The 19,071-nt window shown below is 37.6% G+C and overlaps 1 protein-coding gene across 11 annotated transcripts in view; it reads right to left on the bottom strand.

The window, feature by feature from the left end:
• Positions 1–19,071, bottom strand: part of CCDC171 (coiled-coil domain containing 171) — a 351,008-nt gene that overhangs the window by 254,039 nt on the left and 77,898 nt on the right. For 10 of the 11 annotated variants that reach the window (XM_047831056.1, XM_047831053.1, XM_047831052.1 and 7 more), the window contains one exon: positions 12,802–12,940. The exons of the other annotated variant lie outside the window; for it this stretch is intronic. In XM_047831056.1, coding sequence (XP_047687012.1) covers positions 12,802–12,940 — 139 coding nt within the window. The remainder of the gene's footprint in view (positions 1–12,801; positions 12,941–19,071) is intronic. 11 annotated transcript variants of the gene reach the window in all.

Below are 19,071 nucleotides of genomic sequence, written 5' to 3' on the forward strand. Positions count from 1 at the left end.
CGGGGGGAGAGAGAGAGAGAGCAAGCACGAGTGCAAACAGGGAAGTAGGGCAAAGAGACAGAGAACCTCAAACAGGCTCCAAACTCAGCGCAGAGCCCAACACAGGGCTCAATCTCACAACTGTGAGATCATGACTGGAGCTGAAATCAAAAGTTGGAGGCATAATTGACTGAGCCACCTAGGCACCCCTCCCTCAATCGTATTAATGATAAATAATATCTCTTACTTTGCTTGCCTATGCTATTTCCATGGATGTAAGTATTCTATGCTTCCAATTGTTTGTATCATAAGATGAAATGTCACCCTCCCTATGCAGATCTATAATTAGTTCGTTGTTCATAGGTGCTACCTTCCAATCTGAATATGGGCCTTGACATAAAGACATCTCTCTATCTCTATCTCTCTTTCTTTCTCTCTCTCTCTCTCTCTCTCTCTCTCTCTCTCACACACACACACACACACACACACACACACAATACCGTCTTATTTATTCCCAGGTCAAAGATGAAATTTGAATTTTCAAAACTTAGTAATTTATGTAAGAATAAATTTCAAAATAAAAGGAAAAAGAATTAATTTCAAAAAGCTTACTAAAAAAAAGCTTTATGCTCACATTATAAATTTAGAAAGCCAGCCATTTAATGAACATTTAAATACACAGATACAAACATACACATTCAGTTAGTGCTATTTAATACTATTAAATTTTTAAGGGCCACTAAGAAAGACAGAAAATGGTTTTTATATAAGCAAAAACAATGTTCACATACAAATACTAGCCCTATTCTGGAGGAATCAACAATTTTTTAGTTAAAAAAGTCAGAATAGAATGTTTACTGGCCCATTAGTTTTTAACACCTCCTGCAAAATCAGAGACATGTCATTCTAAAGCAAACCTAACAGATCATATGAAGCAAAAATATTATCAGGGAACATTAACTTTACCACAAAGCATAGCAATCAAAACACTTTTCAAAATCCGATCTAATGCTAGCAATCATTATATTATATAATCACTTAAACCCCCAAAGTACAGGGAAAAAACATACACTTGACCATTTTCAATCACAAGTTCTTTAGAGAATAAAATATTCTTTGAACTAAACCTCATGAGAACCAGAATTCCCTTTTCAATATATGGTCTCTCCTAGAGCTGTAACTAAATATTACTGAGTGGCAGAAAAACAAATCTCAAGAAATGATGGACTTAAAAAATTTCATTGTAGAAAGCACAAAGCAAATCCTAATAATACCAATTTTAAAATGATAGCTCCCCTGCTTCGAGAGAAGCAAATATAAAAACTCACCGTAATGACTAAAAGACCCAACTGGATATGTTGAGCCTCTGATGGACTTTAATGAGCATAATCACTAAGCAACTTAAATTAGAAAGTCAGTTTTATTTAGTGGTTGATTAAATCATTATTAAATTCATAGATTGTGAAATTAATAGTTCAATTTTAATCAAAACTTTTCAAAGTCAAATTCAATAGTGTGTAACACAGAACATGAAACTAATTTTGTTAAATCTTTAGATGTCCTATGTTGAAATTCTATTAATTCTATGGCATTAAATATAATAATAATATATGATTCATTTACCAATCATATCTTCCAAATCCATACACTGAATGGGAATTTCATTAATATAAAAGTACAATTAAAGTCCTCTGGGTTTATATTTCTTAAATACCAACAAAAGACTCAACATACCGAGTTTGGACTTTTCCAGAATGATGTTCTGTATTTGTATTATATCTCCTGAAACAGGGGAGCTAACACTTTCCAACTGGTTTATTAATATATCATGCATCTTGACTTAGAAAATCTCTAAGAACCCCTCCAGTTCTAAAAAGCTAAATTACACAACTAGTTTACAACTATTATTTTTAAGCCTCAAAACTTCCCAAAGTCTCTGCATATTATTAATAACACCTTGATTTCAATAGTAAACTTTAGAAAGGAAATTCTCTTTAATTTTCTCTTGCAATGCAACAGAGAAGATAAAGACAAAGACTTGAATAATGACCATGAACATGACCTAAACTAGAAAACAAGCTGTTACCTCAAAGGAAGAGAAAAATTACCTGTGGGTAATTTATGCTTCTCATCTATATTCTATACAATACTGAAAATATGATATTCAAAAGAAATATAAGTGTGGGGGCACCTGGGTGGCTCAGTCAGTTAAGCATTTTGGCTTTGGTTCAGGTCATGATCTCACAGTTCATGGGTTTGAGCCCCATGTCAGGCTCTGTGCTGACACCTTGGAGTCTGGAGCCTGCTTCAGATTCTCTGTCTCCCTCTCTCTCTGCCCCTCCACTGCTCACACTCTGTCTCTCTCTCTCTCTCTCAAAACTAAATAAATATTTTAAATAAATAAATAAAATAAAGTTTCATTTCCAAAAGCAAAAAGTAAATGCTTTCTCTTAAGTCATTTTCTCTTCAGTCAAAACCAATTATGAATTCAAAGCAAAAATAATAATAGCCAGCTCTGAGGATGCAAAACCAGAAACATTTCATTTTTTATGGTTTAAAATTTTTAATTTGGCAGATATCTTTTTAGAAAAAAAATGTTTAATGTTTATTTATTTATTTACTTAGAGAGAGAGAAAGAGTGCACGCACACACAAGCGGGGAAGGGGCAAAGAGAGAGGGAGAGAGAAACCTAAGCAGGTTCCAGTCTGACAGCACAGAGCCCGATGTGGGGCCTGATCCCATGACTGTGAGATCTTGACCTGAGCTGAAATCAAGAGCCAAATGCTTAACTGAGACACTCAGGCGCCCCCAAGAGAAAAAAATTTTAAACTCTTGCCCCCCCTCCAAAGGCCACTAATCTATTAGGAAAAAAAATAATAATAAAGGAATATATACAAGAAAAATATATTAAGGAAACGTGATAGATGAATTTTTTATAAAAAGAAAAACACTGCACTTACTACGTAAAGGAACAGTATTTTCATTAAATAAATATTCATTATGGCACAAAAACAGACACTCAGATCAATGGAACAGAATAGAGAGCCCAGAAATGGACCCACAAACATATGGCCAACTAATCTTTGACAAAGCAGGAAAGAATATCCAACGGAATAAAGACAGTCTCTTCAGCAAGTGATGTTGGGAAAACTGGACAGCAACACGCAGAAAAATGAACCTGGACCATTTTCTTATGCCATACACAAAAATAAACTCAAAATGGATAAAAGACCTAAATGTAAGACAGGAAGCCATCAAAAGCCTTGAGGAGAAAGCAGACAAAAACCTCTTTCACCTCTGCCTCAACAACTTGTTACTCAACATGTCTCTGGAGGCAAGGAAAACAGAATCAAAAATGAACTATTGGGACCTCATCAAAATAAAAAGCTTCTGCACAGCAAAGGATACAATCAGCAAAACTAAAAGGCAAACAATGGAATGGGAGAAGATATTTGCAAACGACATATCAGATAAAGGGTTAGCACCCAAAATCTATAAAGAACTTACCAAACTCAACAGCCAAAAAACAAATAATCCAGTGCAAAAATGGGCAAAAGACATGAATAGACACTTCTCCAAAGAAGACATCCAGATGGCTAACAGACACATTAAAAAATGCTCCACATCACTCATCAGCAGGGAAATACAAATCAAAACCACCATGAGATACCACCTCACACCTGTCAGAATGGCTAACATTAACAACTCAGACAACAACAGATGTTGTGGAGAAAGAGGATCTCTTTTGCACTGCTGGTGGGAAGGCAAACTGGTGCAGCCACTCTGGAAAACAGTATGGAGGTTCCTCAAAAAATTAAAAATAGAACTACCTTATGACCCAGGAATTGCACTACTAGGCATTTATCCAAGGGATACAGGTATGCTGTTTTGAAGGGACACAGGCACCCCAATGTTTATAGCAGCACTACCAACAATAGCCAAAGTCTGGAAAGAGCCCAAATGTCCACTGATGGATGAATGGATAAAGAAGATGTGGTTTATATATACAATGGAGTATTACTCGGCAATCAAAAAGAATGAAATCTTGCCATTTGCAACTACGTGTATGGAACTAGAGGGTACTATGTTAAGTGAAATTAGTCAGTCAGAGAAAGACAAAAATCATATGACTTCACTCATATGAGGACTTTAAGACACAGAACAGATGAACACAAGGAAGAGAAGCAAAAATAATATAAAAACAGGGAGAGGGGGAAACATAAGAGACTCTTAAATATGGAGAACAAACAGAGGGCTACTGGAGGGGGTGTGGGGGGGGATGGGCTAAATGGGTAAGGGGCATTAAGGAATCTACTCCTGAAATCATTGTTGCACCATATGCTAACTAACTTGGATGTCAATTTAAAAATAAAATTAAATTTGGGGGAAGGAGCCAAGATGGCAGAACAGCATGGAAGCTTTTTGTGTGTCTCACATCCATGAAATACAGCCAGACCAACACTAAACCATCCTACATACCTAGAAAACCGATTGGAAGATTAACACAACAATCTGCACAACCTGAACCACAGAATTCAGCAGGTATGCGACACGGAGAGCTGAACTTGGGGAGTAAGAAGCCCCAAAAGGAATTCACCCCAAAAGAAAGAGCACAAAGAAATGACAGCCAGGGATTTAACCAACATGGACACAAGCAAGATGTCTGAACCAGAATTTAGAATCACGATAATAAGAATACTAGCTGGAGTCGAAAACAGATTAGAATCCCTTTCTGCAGAGATAAAAGAATTAAAAAATAGCCGGAATGAAATTAAAAATGCTATAACTGAGCTGCAATCACGGATGGATGCAGTGGCAGCAAGGACGGACGAGGCAGAACAGAGAATCAGCGATATAGAGGACAAACTTAGAATAACGAAACAGAAAAAAAGAGGGAGATTAAGGCAAAAGAGCACAATTTAAGAATTAGAGAAATCAGTGACTCATTAAAAAGGAACAGCATCACAATCATAGGGGTCCCAGAGGAGGAAGAGAGAGAAATAGGGGTAGAAGGGTTATGTGAGCAAATCATAGTAGAAAATTTTCCTAACCTGGGGAAAGACACAGACATCAAAATCCAGGAAGCACAGAGGACTCCCATTAGAGTCCACAAAAACCGACCATCAACAAGGCATATCATAGTCAAATTCACAAAATACTCAGGCAAGGAGAGAATCATGAAAGCAGCAAGGGAAAAAAAGTCCCTAACCTACAAGGGAAGACAAATCAGGTTTGCAGCAGACCTATCCACAGAAACTTGGCAGACCAGAAAGGAGTGGCAGGATATATTCAGTGTGCTGGATCAGAAAAATATGGAGCCAAGAATTCTTCATCCAGCAAGGCTGTCATTCAAAATAGAAAGAGAGATAAAAAGTTTCCCACACAAACAAAAATTAAAGGAGTTTTTGACCACTAAACCAGCCCTGCAAGAAATTTTAAGGGGGACTCCCTGAGGGGAGAAAAGATGAAAATATATATATAAATAAATAAATACCAAAAGCAACAAAAAATTAGAAAGGACCAGAGAACACCACCAGAAACTCCAACTCTACAAGCATCATAATGGCAATAAATTCATATCTTTCAGTACTCACTCTAAACATCAATGGGCTCAATGCTCCAATCAAAAGACATAGGGTAACACAATGGATAAGAAAACAAGATCCATCTATATGCTGTTTACAAGAGATCCACTTTAGACCTAAAGACACCTCCAAATTGAAAATAAGGGGATGGAGAACCATCTATCATGCTAATGGTCAACAAAAGAAAGCCAGAGTAGCCATACTTATATCAGACAATCCAGACTTTAAAATAAAGACTGTATCAAGAGATGCAGAAGGGCATTATATCATAATCAAGGGGTCTATAGACCAAGAAGACCTAACAATTGTAAACATTTATGCGCCAAATGTGGGAGATAATCAATTAATCACAAACATAAAGAAACTCATAAATAGTAATACCACAATAGTAGGAGACTTCAACACCCCACTCACAGCAATTGACAGATCATCTAATCAAAAAATCAACAAGGAAACAATGGCTTTGAATGACACATTGGACCAGATGGACTTAACAGATATATTCAGAACATTTCATCCTAAAGCAGCAGAATATACATTCTTCTCCAGGGCACATGGAACGTTCTCCAGAATAGATCATATACTGGGACACAAATCAGCCCTAAGTAAGTACAAAAAGATTGAGATCATACCGTGCATATTTTCAGACCACAATGCTATGAAACTCGAAATCAACCACAAGAAAAAATTTGGAAAGGTAACAAATTCTTGAAGACTGAAGAACATCCTACTAAAGAATGAATGGGCTAACCAAGCAGTTAAAAAAGAAATTTAAAAGTATATGGAAGTCAATGAAAACGACAGCACCACAACCCAAAACATGTAGGGTACAGCAAAAGCGGTCATAAGATGAAAGTATATATCCAGGCCTTCCTAAGGAAGGAAGAAAGGTCTCAGATACACAACCTAACCTTACAACTTGAAAAGGTTGAAAAAGAACAGCAAATAAAACCCAAAACCAGCAGAAGACAGGAAATAATAAAGATTAGAGCAGAAATTAATGCTATTGAAACCAAAAAAAAACAGGAGAACAGATCAATGAAACCAGAAGCTGGTTCTTTGAAAGAATTAACAAAATTGATAAACCACTAGCCAGTTTGATCAAGAAGAAAAAGGAAAGGACCCAAATAAGTAAAATCAAGAATGAAAGAGGAGAAATCACAACCAACACAACAGAAATAAAAACAATAATAAGAGAATATTATGAGCAATTATATGCCAATAAAATGGGCAATCTGGAAGAAATGGACAAATTCCTAGAAACATATACACTACCAAGACTGAAACAGGAAGAAATAGAAAATTTGAACAGACCCATAACCAGTAAGGAAATGGAATTAGTAATAAAAAATCTGCCAAAACACAAGAGTCCAGGGCCAGATGCCTTTCCAGAGGAATTCTACCAAACATTCAAGGAAGAGTTAACACCTATTCTCTTGAAACTGTTCCAAAATATAGAAATGGAAGGAAAACTTCCAAACTCTATGAAGCCAGCATTACCTCGATTCCAAAACCAGACAGAGACCCCACTAAAAAGGAGAACTATAGACCAATTTCCCTGATGAGCATGGATGCAAAAATCCTCAACAAGATATTAGCCGACTGGATCCAACAATACATCAAAAAAATTATTCACCACGACCAAGTGGAATTTATACCTGGGATGCAGGGCTGGTTCAATATCCACAAAACAATTAACGTGATTCATCACATCAATAAAAGAAAGGACAAGAACCATATGATCCTCTCAATAGACACAGAGAAAGCCTTTGACAAAATACAGCATCCTTTCTTGATAAAAACCCTCAAGAAAGTAGGGATAGAAGGATCATACCTTGAGATGGTAAAAGCCATATACGAGTGACCCAACACTAATACCATCCTCAATGGGGAAAAACTGAGAGCTTTCCCCCTAAGGTCAGGAACAAAACAGGGATGTCCACTCTCTCCAGTTATTCAACATAGTATTGGAAGTCTTAGCCTCTGCAATCAGACAACACAAACTAATAAAAGGCATCCAAATTAGCCAAGAGGAGGTCAAACTTTCACTCTTCACAGACAACACGCTACTCTATATGGAAAACCCTAAAGATTCCACCAAAAAACTGCTAGGACTGATTCATGAATTCAGCACAGTTGCAGGATATAAAATCAATGCACAGAAATCAGTTGCATTCCTGTTCACCAACAATGAAGTGACAGAAAGAGAAATCAAGGAATCCATCCCATTTACAGTTGCACCAAAACCCATAAAATACCTAGGAATAAATCTAACCAAAAGGTGAAAAATCTATACACTGAAAACTATAGAAAGCTTATGAAAGAAATTGAAGAAGACACAAAGAAACGGAAAAAGATTCCTGGATAGGAAGAAAAAATATTGCTAAAATGTCGATACTACCCAAAGCAATCTACATATTCAATGTGATCCCTATCAAAGTAACACCAGCATTCTTCACAGAGCTAGAACAAATAATCCTAAAATTTGTATGGAACCAGAAAAGACCCCAAATAGCCAAAGCAATTTTGAAAAAGAAAACCAAAGCAGGAGGCATCACAATCTCGGACTTCAAGCTATACTACAAAGTTGTAATCATCAAGACAGTATGGTACTGGCACAAGAACAGACACTCAGATCAATGGAACAGAATAGAGAACCCAGAAATGGACCCACAAACATACGCCCAACTGATCTTTGACAAAGCAGGAAAGAATATCCAATGGAATAAAGACAGTCTCAACAGCAAGTGGTGCTGGGAAAACTGGACGGCAACATGCAGAAGAATGAACCTGAACCACTTTCTTACACCATACACAAAATGGATGAAAGACCTCAATGTAAGACAGGAAGCCATCAAAATCCTCAAGGAGAAAGTAGGAAAAAACCTCTTTGATCTTGGTCGCAGCAATTTCTTACTCAACACATCTCCAGAGGCAAGGGAAACAAAAGCAAAAATGAACTACTGGGACCTCATCAAAATAAAAAGCTTCTGCACAGAGAAGGAAACAATCAGCAAAACTAAAAAGCAACCGACAGAATGGGAGAAGGTATTTGCAAATGACATATCAGATAAAGGGTTAGTATCCAAAATCTACAAAGAACTTATCAAACTCAACACCCAAAAAACAAATAATCCAGTGAAGAAATGGGCAAAAGACATGAGTAGACACTTCTCCAAAGAAGACATCCAGATGGCCAACCGACACGTGAAAATATGCTCAACATCACTCACCATCAGGGAAATACAAATCAAAACCACAATGAGATACCACTTGACACCTGTCAGAATGGCTAACATTAACACCTCTGGCAACAACAGATGTTGGCAAGGATGTGGAGAAAGAGGATCTCTTTTGCATTGTTGGTGGGAATGCAAGCTGGTGCAGCCACTCTGGAAAACAGTATGGAGGTTCCTCAAAAAACCAAAAATAGAACTACCCTACGACCGAGCAATTGCACTACTAGGCATTTATCCAAGGGATACAGGTGTGCTGTTTCAAAGGGACACATGCCCCCCCATGTTTATAGCAGCACTATCAACAATGTCCAAAGTATGGAAAGAGTCCAAATGTCCATCAATGGATGAATGGATAAAGAAGATGCAGCATATATGTACAATGGAGTATTACTCGGCAATCAAAAAGAATGAAATCTTGCCATTTGCAACTAGGTGGATAGAACTGGTGGGTATTATGCTAAGTGAAATTAGTCAGAGAAAGACAAAAAATCATATGACTTCACTCATCTGCGGACTTTAAGAGACAAAACAGATGAACATAAGGGAAGGGAAACAAAAATAATATAAAAACAGGGAGGGGGACAAAATAGAAGAGACTCATAAATATGGAGAACAAACAGGGTTGCTGGAGGGGTGGTGGGAGGGGGGATGGGCTAAATGGGTAAGGGGCATTTAAGGAATCTACTCCTGAAATCATTGTTGCACTATGTGCTAACTAACTTGGATGTAAATTTTAAAAAATAAAAAATAAAGTTAAATTACAAATAAATTAATTAATTTAATTTAATTTAATTTAAAAAATAAATAATAAAAGCAGACTGAATTAAAAAACTTTTTTTTCATTAAATAATTTTTGAATTTCATATTATGGCCAGGTAAAGAGATAGAGAACAATAGTTCTTTTTTTTTTCTTTTTAAAAAAAAAAAATTTTGGGGGGCGCCTGGGGGGCGCAGTCGGTTAAGTGTCCAACTTCAGCCAGGTCACGATCTCGCGGTCCGTGGGTTCGAGCCCCGCGTCGGGCTCTGGGCTGATGGCTCAGAGCCTGGAGCCTGTTTCCGATTCTGTGTCTCCCTCTCTCTCTGCCCCTCCCCTGTTCATGCTGTGTCTCTCTCTGTCCCAAAAATAAATAAACGTTGAAAAAAAAAATTTAAAAAAAAAATTTTTTTTAATGTTTATTTATTTTTGAGGCAGGTAGAGACAGAGCATGAACGGGGGAGGGTCAGAGAGAGAGGGAGAGACAGAATCTGAAACAGGCTCCAGGCTCTGAGCTGTTAGCCCAGAGCCTGACGCGGGGCTCGAACTCACTGATCGCGAGATCATGACCTGAGCCAAAGTCGGACACTTAATCCACTGAGCCACCCAGGCACCCCGAGAACAATAGTTCTAATCAGAAAACAGAACAAGTCAGAAAGCTCATTACGAGGAAGGGAAAGAAAAGCAACAAGAGGAGCAAAAGAAACAGAAAGATGGAAGAAAAATATGACACAAAGCTATGGATTTAATAGAAATGAGAAAAGAGAGGAAAGTACGAATAGTCAGGTTGAACCATATAAACTGGAGATCACTTAGGTACAACCTGAATAAGTTTTCTGAACATCCCATAAGCTCTGCAGCAAGGACTATTATTCACAGAGCAACAACATTTAGTAATCCATTAAGCTTTGAAGAAACAATCAGCCTGCAATCTTTCACGCTATGATCAGAACAATAGTGCTTTACAGGATGAGACCCAAACAAGCAAGTAGACCCAAACAAGGCTGCAACGTGCCTTACTTCAGATCATGTGCCACACTGCAAAACTGAAAAATAAAAACTTGTTGGCACCAAGTAAAAAAATTATTTTAATATTTTTTAATTCTTTTATGTTTATTTATTTTTGAGAGAAAGAGACAGAGACAGAAACAAAGCAAAGGAAAGGTCAAAGAGAGAGAGAGAGGGAGACACAGAATCCAAAGCAAGCTCCAGGCTCTGAGCTGTCAGCACAGAGCCCGATGTGGGGCTCAAACTCACGAGCCATGAGATCACAACCTAAGCCGAAGTTGGCGCTTAACCGACTGAGCCACCCAGGCACACCCCAAGTAAAATTTTTTAATCACAAAGCACTAGTATCCTCTATGGTGAAAAACCCAGGCTGCTTTTATTTTGCACCTTGTCACTGGAGTGCTAGAAGGCTAAATTAGGAAAATTCATGCAACCTATGTTTGTGACTATCTTCCCTGTTACATTCTTAGTCATAACTGGCTAACTTTCCAAACTACTGAAAACAGGGTCCCTAAGCAAGAAGCCCAAATCCATGACTCAGCTCGATGGCTCTCACATGTTTTTCTCCACCACTGATTCACCTCCTGAACCAGGAGCTAAGAGGTAGGATAGCCCATGAAATTTAGGGTAGCACATAAGAGTGAACAGACAGTAAAGTATGCTACACAGAGAGCTCTAAACTTATCTAAAATCCACATCCAAAGTACTCAAACTACTAATTTAACCAAACAGCAAAAAAATAATAGCAGTCCCTGAATCAGAACACATTGAATATCTTGGGTTGAATGAAGACTGTACAAAACATTAAATAATTTGAAAGTGACAGAGTATAACTTTTATCCCAACACTACCTTTCTATCTGAGCAGCACTGATTAGGCCACCACTTCTTAATATAACCCAGAGTCTCTATCTTTTTTGACACGGGGAAAAAAAAACCATTCATTTTCTTCAATAACGGATATCACTAAGAGTTTAAAGTGAAGTAGCCAGTATCTGCAGAAGGTATACATGTGGGGACAAGACAAAGAAGAAACAAGGTATCACTCTAGATTTTATGCCCTTGGGATTCCCAGCAAATGCAGAATAGCAGTGTGCTGCATCAGCCAAATAAATGCATCCAATAAATGTTTATGGAAGCACGCACTATGGTAGAATCTTGGTATGTAAAATGAATTGTTAACCTCAATGCATTCACAATCTCATGGGAGAGATACACGTACCAGATTTGGGTGAGTGTTATGCTACACTGTGGTGAAGATGCTAAACTAAGTACTAAGGAAACACAAAGTTGGGAAAAGGAAAAATTCTGACTAGTAGGATGGGAGAGTGGGAAAGATGGAATCATGGAAGGCATCACAGATTGCAAGATGTCAGAACAGAGCATTACAGGATACATAGGAGTTTACTAAAGGGGAAAAAAATAGGGCATTAAAGGTTACATAGGAGTTTACTAAAGGAAAAAAAAATAGGGCATTACAGGATACATAGGAGTTTACTAAAGAAAAAAAAAAGCAGTTCAGTCAATGTGGGTCCAAAAAATGAACAGCCTTAAAAAGCAGGAAGATACAAAAATATACAATGTGTTTAGGAAGCCAAGAGCACGCTAATGTGGCTGAAGCAAGATAAGAGGGCTAATGGAAAGAGAAGAAGCTGAAAGAGTTAACACGGAGTCACAAAGCCAGGGCCTTAGATTGTATGACAAGAAGCTGAACTTCATTCTGAAAACAACAAGCAGACATTGATGGTTTTTTAATAAAGTGAGGGTGACAAGATCAGATCAATATCTTAGGAAGACAAATGTGGTGATGGTGTGAAAGCTTGATTATTGGGGAATGGAAACAAAATGATCAGGTACAAAATGACTACAAAAGGGAGTCTTTGAAATCATTAGATTTATTGATTATAAACCCTGACCCCCTCTCATCTTGGTATCATTGTTCTATGCACCGAAAAAAAAAAAAGCAAGAAAAAGGTAAGCCCCTGAATAAATTCTAAAATATTCTACAATTCAGTTTTCACTAATTTGACTAGTTTTCCCAATTTTTCTAAAGAAGAGATGATTCTTACATATATCTTTGCTGTAATCAGCATCTCTGGTTTCAAAATTTCCTATCAATGTCCTAAAATTACTTTCATACTATTATCTCATGGCATGTAGTGAGGGGAAAAAACCTGTTAAACATCAGATTTGACCCAATAAAGTAATTGCCATAGGGTTTTCTTTTTTATCCTTACCATTACAAGTTCTTCCTGTAATTCACTGTAACTTTTTTCATTATATTGGAGTCTCTTTGAAAGGTCTATAATTGCTTTCTTCTGTTCCTCGATCTCTTCATTTAGTTTCTTGTTTTTGGAGAAATACTCTCTTTCTAATCTGAAAAGTTAAAGTGTCAGAGCAGACTTTTCAAATATGGTTTTATCAAGTCCTATTACATAGCTTTAACATGACTGGCAGATGTATTATCTATCATGTGTTTGTGCCAAAGGCTTTTAAAGGCCACCTCTCGTTTTTCCGAACAGAAAGGATTGCATATTCTTAAATGAAAGACTTTAAAGGAATAATACCTTGCCCCTTTGTTAGAAGGTATTTTACTATGCCCAAGGTTATAAGCAAAATCGATTTGGTTAGCGTTGATTTGGTCTCACCATTATCTTTGATGAACAAAACCCACACACCACAGTTCAGTTAGCTCAGAAACTGCCTCAAGACAGAAAACAGTTCTATCAAACACTTTTCAGATTAAAATACAACACTGGAAATGGAACAAATGCTTTATTCGTGAATGTCCTTGCAAGTGGAACTTAGTGTGATGGCATAGAAAATCCAAAAGAAAGAATCCTCAAAACACATTCATATTCACGACTGAAACACATAGAATTCTTTACTTTTCTTTCTTTTTCAAGTTTGTATTTAAATTCTCGTTAGTTAACATACAGTGCAATGTTAGTTTCAGGTGTAGGATATAGTGATTCATCACTTACAAACAACACCCGGTGCTCAGCACAAGTGCCCTCCTTAATACCCATCACCCATTTAGCCCATCTTCCACCCACCTCCCTCCAGCAGCCTTCAGTTTGTTCTCTATAGTTACAAGTCTGTTTCTTGGTTTGCCTCTGTCTTTTTTTTCCCCTCGTCTCTTTTTTTATGTTCATCTGTTTTGTTTCTTAAATCCCACATATGAGTGAAATCATATGGTATTTGTTTTTCTCTGACTTATTTCACTTTGCATAATACTCTCTAGCTCCACCCACATCATTGCAAATGGCAAGATTTCATTCTTTTTGATGGCTGAGTAATATCCCACTATGTATGTGTTTGTGTGTGTAAATACACACACATATACAGCACCTCTTCTTTATCCATTCATCAGTCAATGGACATTTGGGCTCTTTCCATAATTTGGCTATTGTTGATAGTGCTGCTGTAAAAACTGTGGTGCTGGAACCCCTTCGAATCAGGATTTTTGTATACTTTGAGTAAATACCTAGTAGTGCAATTGCTGGATCATAGGGTAATTCTACTTTTAACTTTCTGAGTATCCTCCATACTGTTTTCCAGAGTGGCTGCATCAATTTGCATTCCCAGCAACAGTGCAAGAGGGTTCCCCTTTCTCTGCATCCTTGGCAACACCTATTGTTTCTTATGTTGCTAATTTTAGCCGTTCTGACAGGTGTGAGGTGGCAGCTCATCATGGTTTTGATTTGTATTTCCCTGATAATGAGTGATGTTGAGCATCTTTTCATGTGTCAGTCATTTGGATGTTTTCTTTGGAAAAATGTCCATTCATATCTTCTGCCCATTTGGGATTATTTGTTTGTTGGGTGTTGAGTTTGATATGTTCTTTATGGATTTTGATACTAACCCTTTATCAGAGAAGTCATTTACAAATATCTTCTCCCATTACAAAGGTTGTCTTTTGGTTTTGTTGATTGTTTCCGTCACTTTGTACAACATATTTACCTTGGTGAAGTCCCAATAGTTTATTTTTGCTTTTGTTTCCCTTGCCTCAGAAGACCTATCCAGTAAGAAGTTATTACAGATGATGTCAAAGAAGCCTGTGTTCTCCCCTAGGATGTTGATGATTTCCTGTCTCACATTTAGGTCTTTCATCCATTTTGAATTAATTTTTGTGTATGGTATAAGAAAGTGGTCCAGTTTCACTCTTTTGCAAGTTGCTGTCCACTTTACCCAACACCATTTGTTGAAGAGACTGTCTTTTTTTCATTGGATATTCTTTCCCGCTTTGTCGAAGATTGGTTGACCATACAGTTGTGGTTCCATTTCTGGATTTTCTATTCTGTTCCGTTGATCTATGTGTTTGTTTTTGTGCCGGTACCATACTGTCTTGATTGCTATAGCTTTGTAATATCAGTCTGAAATTGATGCTTCCAGCTTTGCTTTTCTTTTTCAAGACTGCTTTGGCTATTCAGAGTCTTTCATAGTTACATACAAATTTTAGGATTGTTTATTCTAGCTCTGTGAAAAATGCTAGTGGTATTTTGATAGGGATTGCATTAAATGTGCAGATTGTTTTGGGTAGTATAGACATTTTAACAATATTTGTTCTTCCCATCCACAAGCATGAAATGTTTTTCCATTTTTTTGTGTCATCTTCAACTTCCTTCATCAGTATTTTATAGTTTTCAGAGTACAGATCTTTTACCTCTTCAGTTAGGTTTAATCCTAAGTATCTTATGATTTTTGGTGAGACTGTAAATGGGATCAATTTCTTTATTTCTCTTTCTGCTGTTTCATTATTGGAGTATAGAAATGCAACAGATTTCTGTATGTTGTTGATATTATATCCTGCAACTTTACTGAATTTGTGCATCAGTTCTAGCAATTTTTTGGCGGAGTCCTTGGGTTTTCTACATAGAGTATCATGTCATCTGAAAATAGTGAAAGTTTAACTTTTTCCTTGCCAATTTGGATGACTTTTATTTCTTTTTTGTTGTCTGATTGCTTAGGCTAGGACTTCCAGTACTATGTTAAAAAACTGGTGAAAGTGGACCTCACTACCTTGTTCTTTTTGTATTATTTTTTTTTTATTTTTTAGTGTTTTATTTATTTTTGAGAGAGAGCCAGAGACAGAGAGAGAGAGAGTGAGCATGGGTGGGGGAGGGGCAGAAAGAGAGAGAGAAAGAGAGAGAGAGAGAGAGAGAGACAAAGAATCTGAAGCAGGCTTCAGGCTGTGAGCTATCAGCACAGAACCAGACATGGGGCTTGAACTCATGAACCGTGAGATCATGACCTGAGCCAAAGTCAGACGCTTAGCTGACTGAGCCACCCAGGTGCCCCCTCCCTATCTTATCCTTAACCATGGAGGAAAAGCTCTCAGCTGTTTCCCCACTGAGAATGATATTAGTTGTGGGTATGCTATATATGGCTTCTATTACATTGAGGTATATTCCCTCAAAACCTACTTTTTGAGGGTTGGGGCACCTGGGTGGCTCAATCAGTTAAGCATCTGACTTCGGCTCAGGTCATGCTGACAGCTCAGAGCCTGGAGCCCGCTTCAGATTCTGTGTCTCCCTCTCTCACTGCACCCCCCCCCTCAAAAATAAATAAACATTAAAAAAGTTTTTTAAAAACCTACTTTGTTGAGGGTTTTTATCAAGAATGGATGTTATACTTTGTCAAATGCTTTTTCTGCATCTATTCAGAGGTTATTATGGTTCTTATCCTCTCTTTCATTAATGTGGTGTATCATGTTAATTGATTTGCAAATATTGAACCACCCCTGCAGCCCAGGTATAAATCCCACTTGATCGCGGCAAATGATTTTTTTAATGTACTGTTGGATTCAATTTGCGACTATTTTGTTGAGAATTTTTATACCCATATTCATCGCTGATATTGGCCTATAGTTCTCTTTTTTAGTGGAGTCTTTGTCTGGTTTTGGAATCAGAGTAATGCTGACCTCATAGAATAAGTTTGGAAGTTTTCCTTCCATTTCTATTTTTTGGAATAGTTTGAGAAGAATAGGTATTAAGTCTTCTTTGAATGTTTGGTAGAGGGTCGCCTGGGTGGCGCAGTCGGTTAAGCGTCCAACTCTTGATCTCGGCTCAGGTCATGATCTTGCAGTGTGAGTTTGAGCCCCGCATCAGGCTCTGCGCTGTTAGTGCACAGCCTCCTTGGGATTCTGTCTCTCCCTCTCTCTCTGCCCCTCCCCGACTTGTGCACGCACATTCGCTCTCTCTCTGTTTCGCTCCCTCTCTCAAAATAAATAAACTTAAATAAATAAATAAAGTTTGGTAGACAGGCAATTGAGTTTGGCTCAGACAACTGAGCAACCAGCTCCTGACTTTGGCTCAGGTCATGATCTCATGGTTCATGAGTTCGAGCCCCATGTCAGGCTCCACACTGACAGTGAGGAGGCTGCTTGGGATTCTCTCTCTCTCTCTGCCCCTCCTCTGCCCTCTCTCTCCCTCAATCTCTCCAAATAAATAAATAAAATTTTAAAATAAATAAATAAATACATAAATGTTTGACAGAATTCTCCTGTGGAGCCATCAGGCCCTGGACTTTTGTTTGCTAGCAGATTTTTGATTACCGATTCAATTTCTTTGCTGGTTATCAGTCTGTTCAATTTTTCTATTTCTTCCTGTTTCAGTTTTGGTAGTTTATATGTTTCTAGACATTTATTCATTTCTTCAAAATTGTTCAATTTGTTGGCATATAATTTTTCATAATATTCTCTTGTAATTGTATGTCTGTCATATTGATTGTTGATTTCTTTTTTCTCATTTGTGATTCTATTTGTTTGGGTCCTTTATCTTTTCTTTTTGGTAAGTTTAGCTCGGGGTTATCAATTTTCTTAATTTTTTGAAAGAACCAGCTCCTGGTTTCATTGATCTGTTCTACTGGGTTGTTGTTGTTTTTTTTTTTTTCATTTCTATATCATTTATTTCTGCCCTATCGTCATTATTTGCCTTCATCTGCTGGCCGTAGGCTTCATTTGTTGTTCTTTCTCCAGCCCGTTTAGGTGTAAGGTTAGGTTGTTTGTTTGAGATTTCTCTGGCTTCTTGAGGCAGACCTGTCTTGCTACACACTTCTGTCTTAGGACCACTTTTGCTGCATCCCAAAGGTTTTGGACCACTGTGTTTTCATTTTCATTTGTTTCCATGTATTTTCTTATTTCTTCTTTCATTTCCTGGTTGATCCATTCATCCTTTAGTAGGATGAATGTATTTGTGGTCTTTCCAGATTTTTTCTTGTGATTAGCTTCAAGTTTCATAGAGTTGTGGTTGGAAAATATGCAATGGTATGATTTCAATCTTTTTGTACTTGCTGAGGCTTGATTTGTGACCTAGTATGGGATCTATTCTGGTGAAAGGGATGACAGTGACAGGGAGCCTAAAAGATAATTTGTTCAGAATGGAGAAGGTGGAGAGAAGAGTCCAGAATGGATGTCTCCTACAAGAAACTTAAAACAATAGAATTGCTGAGGTGTAGGAACATAATGAGAGATTTTCAGTCCTGTTAGAGAGTAATTTAAGAGTAATTCAGTAATTGGTGCATATAAACTAATCCAATTTAAAATGAGGCAATTACTAACTATTCCTTCATTTGATAATTGAGCAAATCTTTACTTAGCAGCTCTTAAGTGCCAGGCACTATTCTAGGCATTGGGAGATAGCAATGAACAAAACAAAGTTCCCATCCATGTAAGAGGAAAGACAATAAGCAACAAAGAATATCATAAATTGTCCTATGAAGAGAAATAAAGATGAGTTACCAAAAAAAAAAGTTACAGAAAAAAAAATACGCCAAAATATAACCCCACAGAAAGGATGAGAGGAGGGAAGGAATAAGTGTGCTGTGTGGGAAAAGGGGTACAATGGAGATAAGTAAGTGGGAGCCAACAGACCATCTGTAAAGGTGGAAAATGAAAACACGGCAGGATATGCATGTTATTCAGAAATATGAGGTTATATCAGAAGAAACAGCAATAAGAATTAAAAGCAGCCTGGGTGGCTCAGTCAGTTAAGCGTCCGACTTCGGCTCAGGTCATGATCTCACAGTCCGTGGGTTCGAGCCCCGGGTCGGGCTCTGTGCTGACAGCTCAGAGCCTGGAGCCTGCTTCAGATTCTGTGTCTCCTTCTCTCTCTGCCCCTCCACTGCTTGCACACTGTCTCTCTCTCTCTCTCTCTCTCTCTCTCTCTCTCTCTCAAAAATAAATAAAAACATTAAAAAATTTTTTATTGAAGAATTAAAAACAGTTGCTTCAAAGGAGTGGAAACTGGTAGTAGAGAGCAAGGGGTATGAAACTGCTGACCTTGAAGTACTATTTTACTTTTCAGACTACATACAAGATTTTGTCAAAATCACAGTTTCAGTTAAAAATTATGATTACTCAGCAAATATAAAATTAAATGCCTCTGTCATTTGGGGCTGAGTTCATGTTCAAACTAGGTCCACTGAAATGGGGGACACTCCTCACTGTCAGCAATGTAATGCACAACCCAAGAAATCATCGGTTCCTGGGCTTCTTGAAAAGCCCC

This window comes from Prionailurus viverrinus, chromosome D4 (assembly GCF_022837055.1).
Source record: "Prionailurus viverrinus isolate Anna chromosome D4, UM_Priviv_1.0, whole genome shotgun sequence".
NCBI lineage: Eukaryota > Metazoa > Chordata > Mammalia > Carnivora > Felidae > Prionailurus > Prionailurus viverrinus.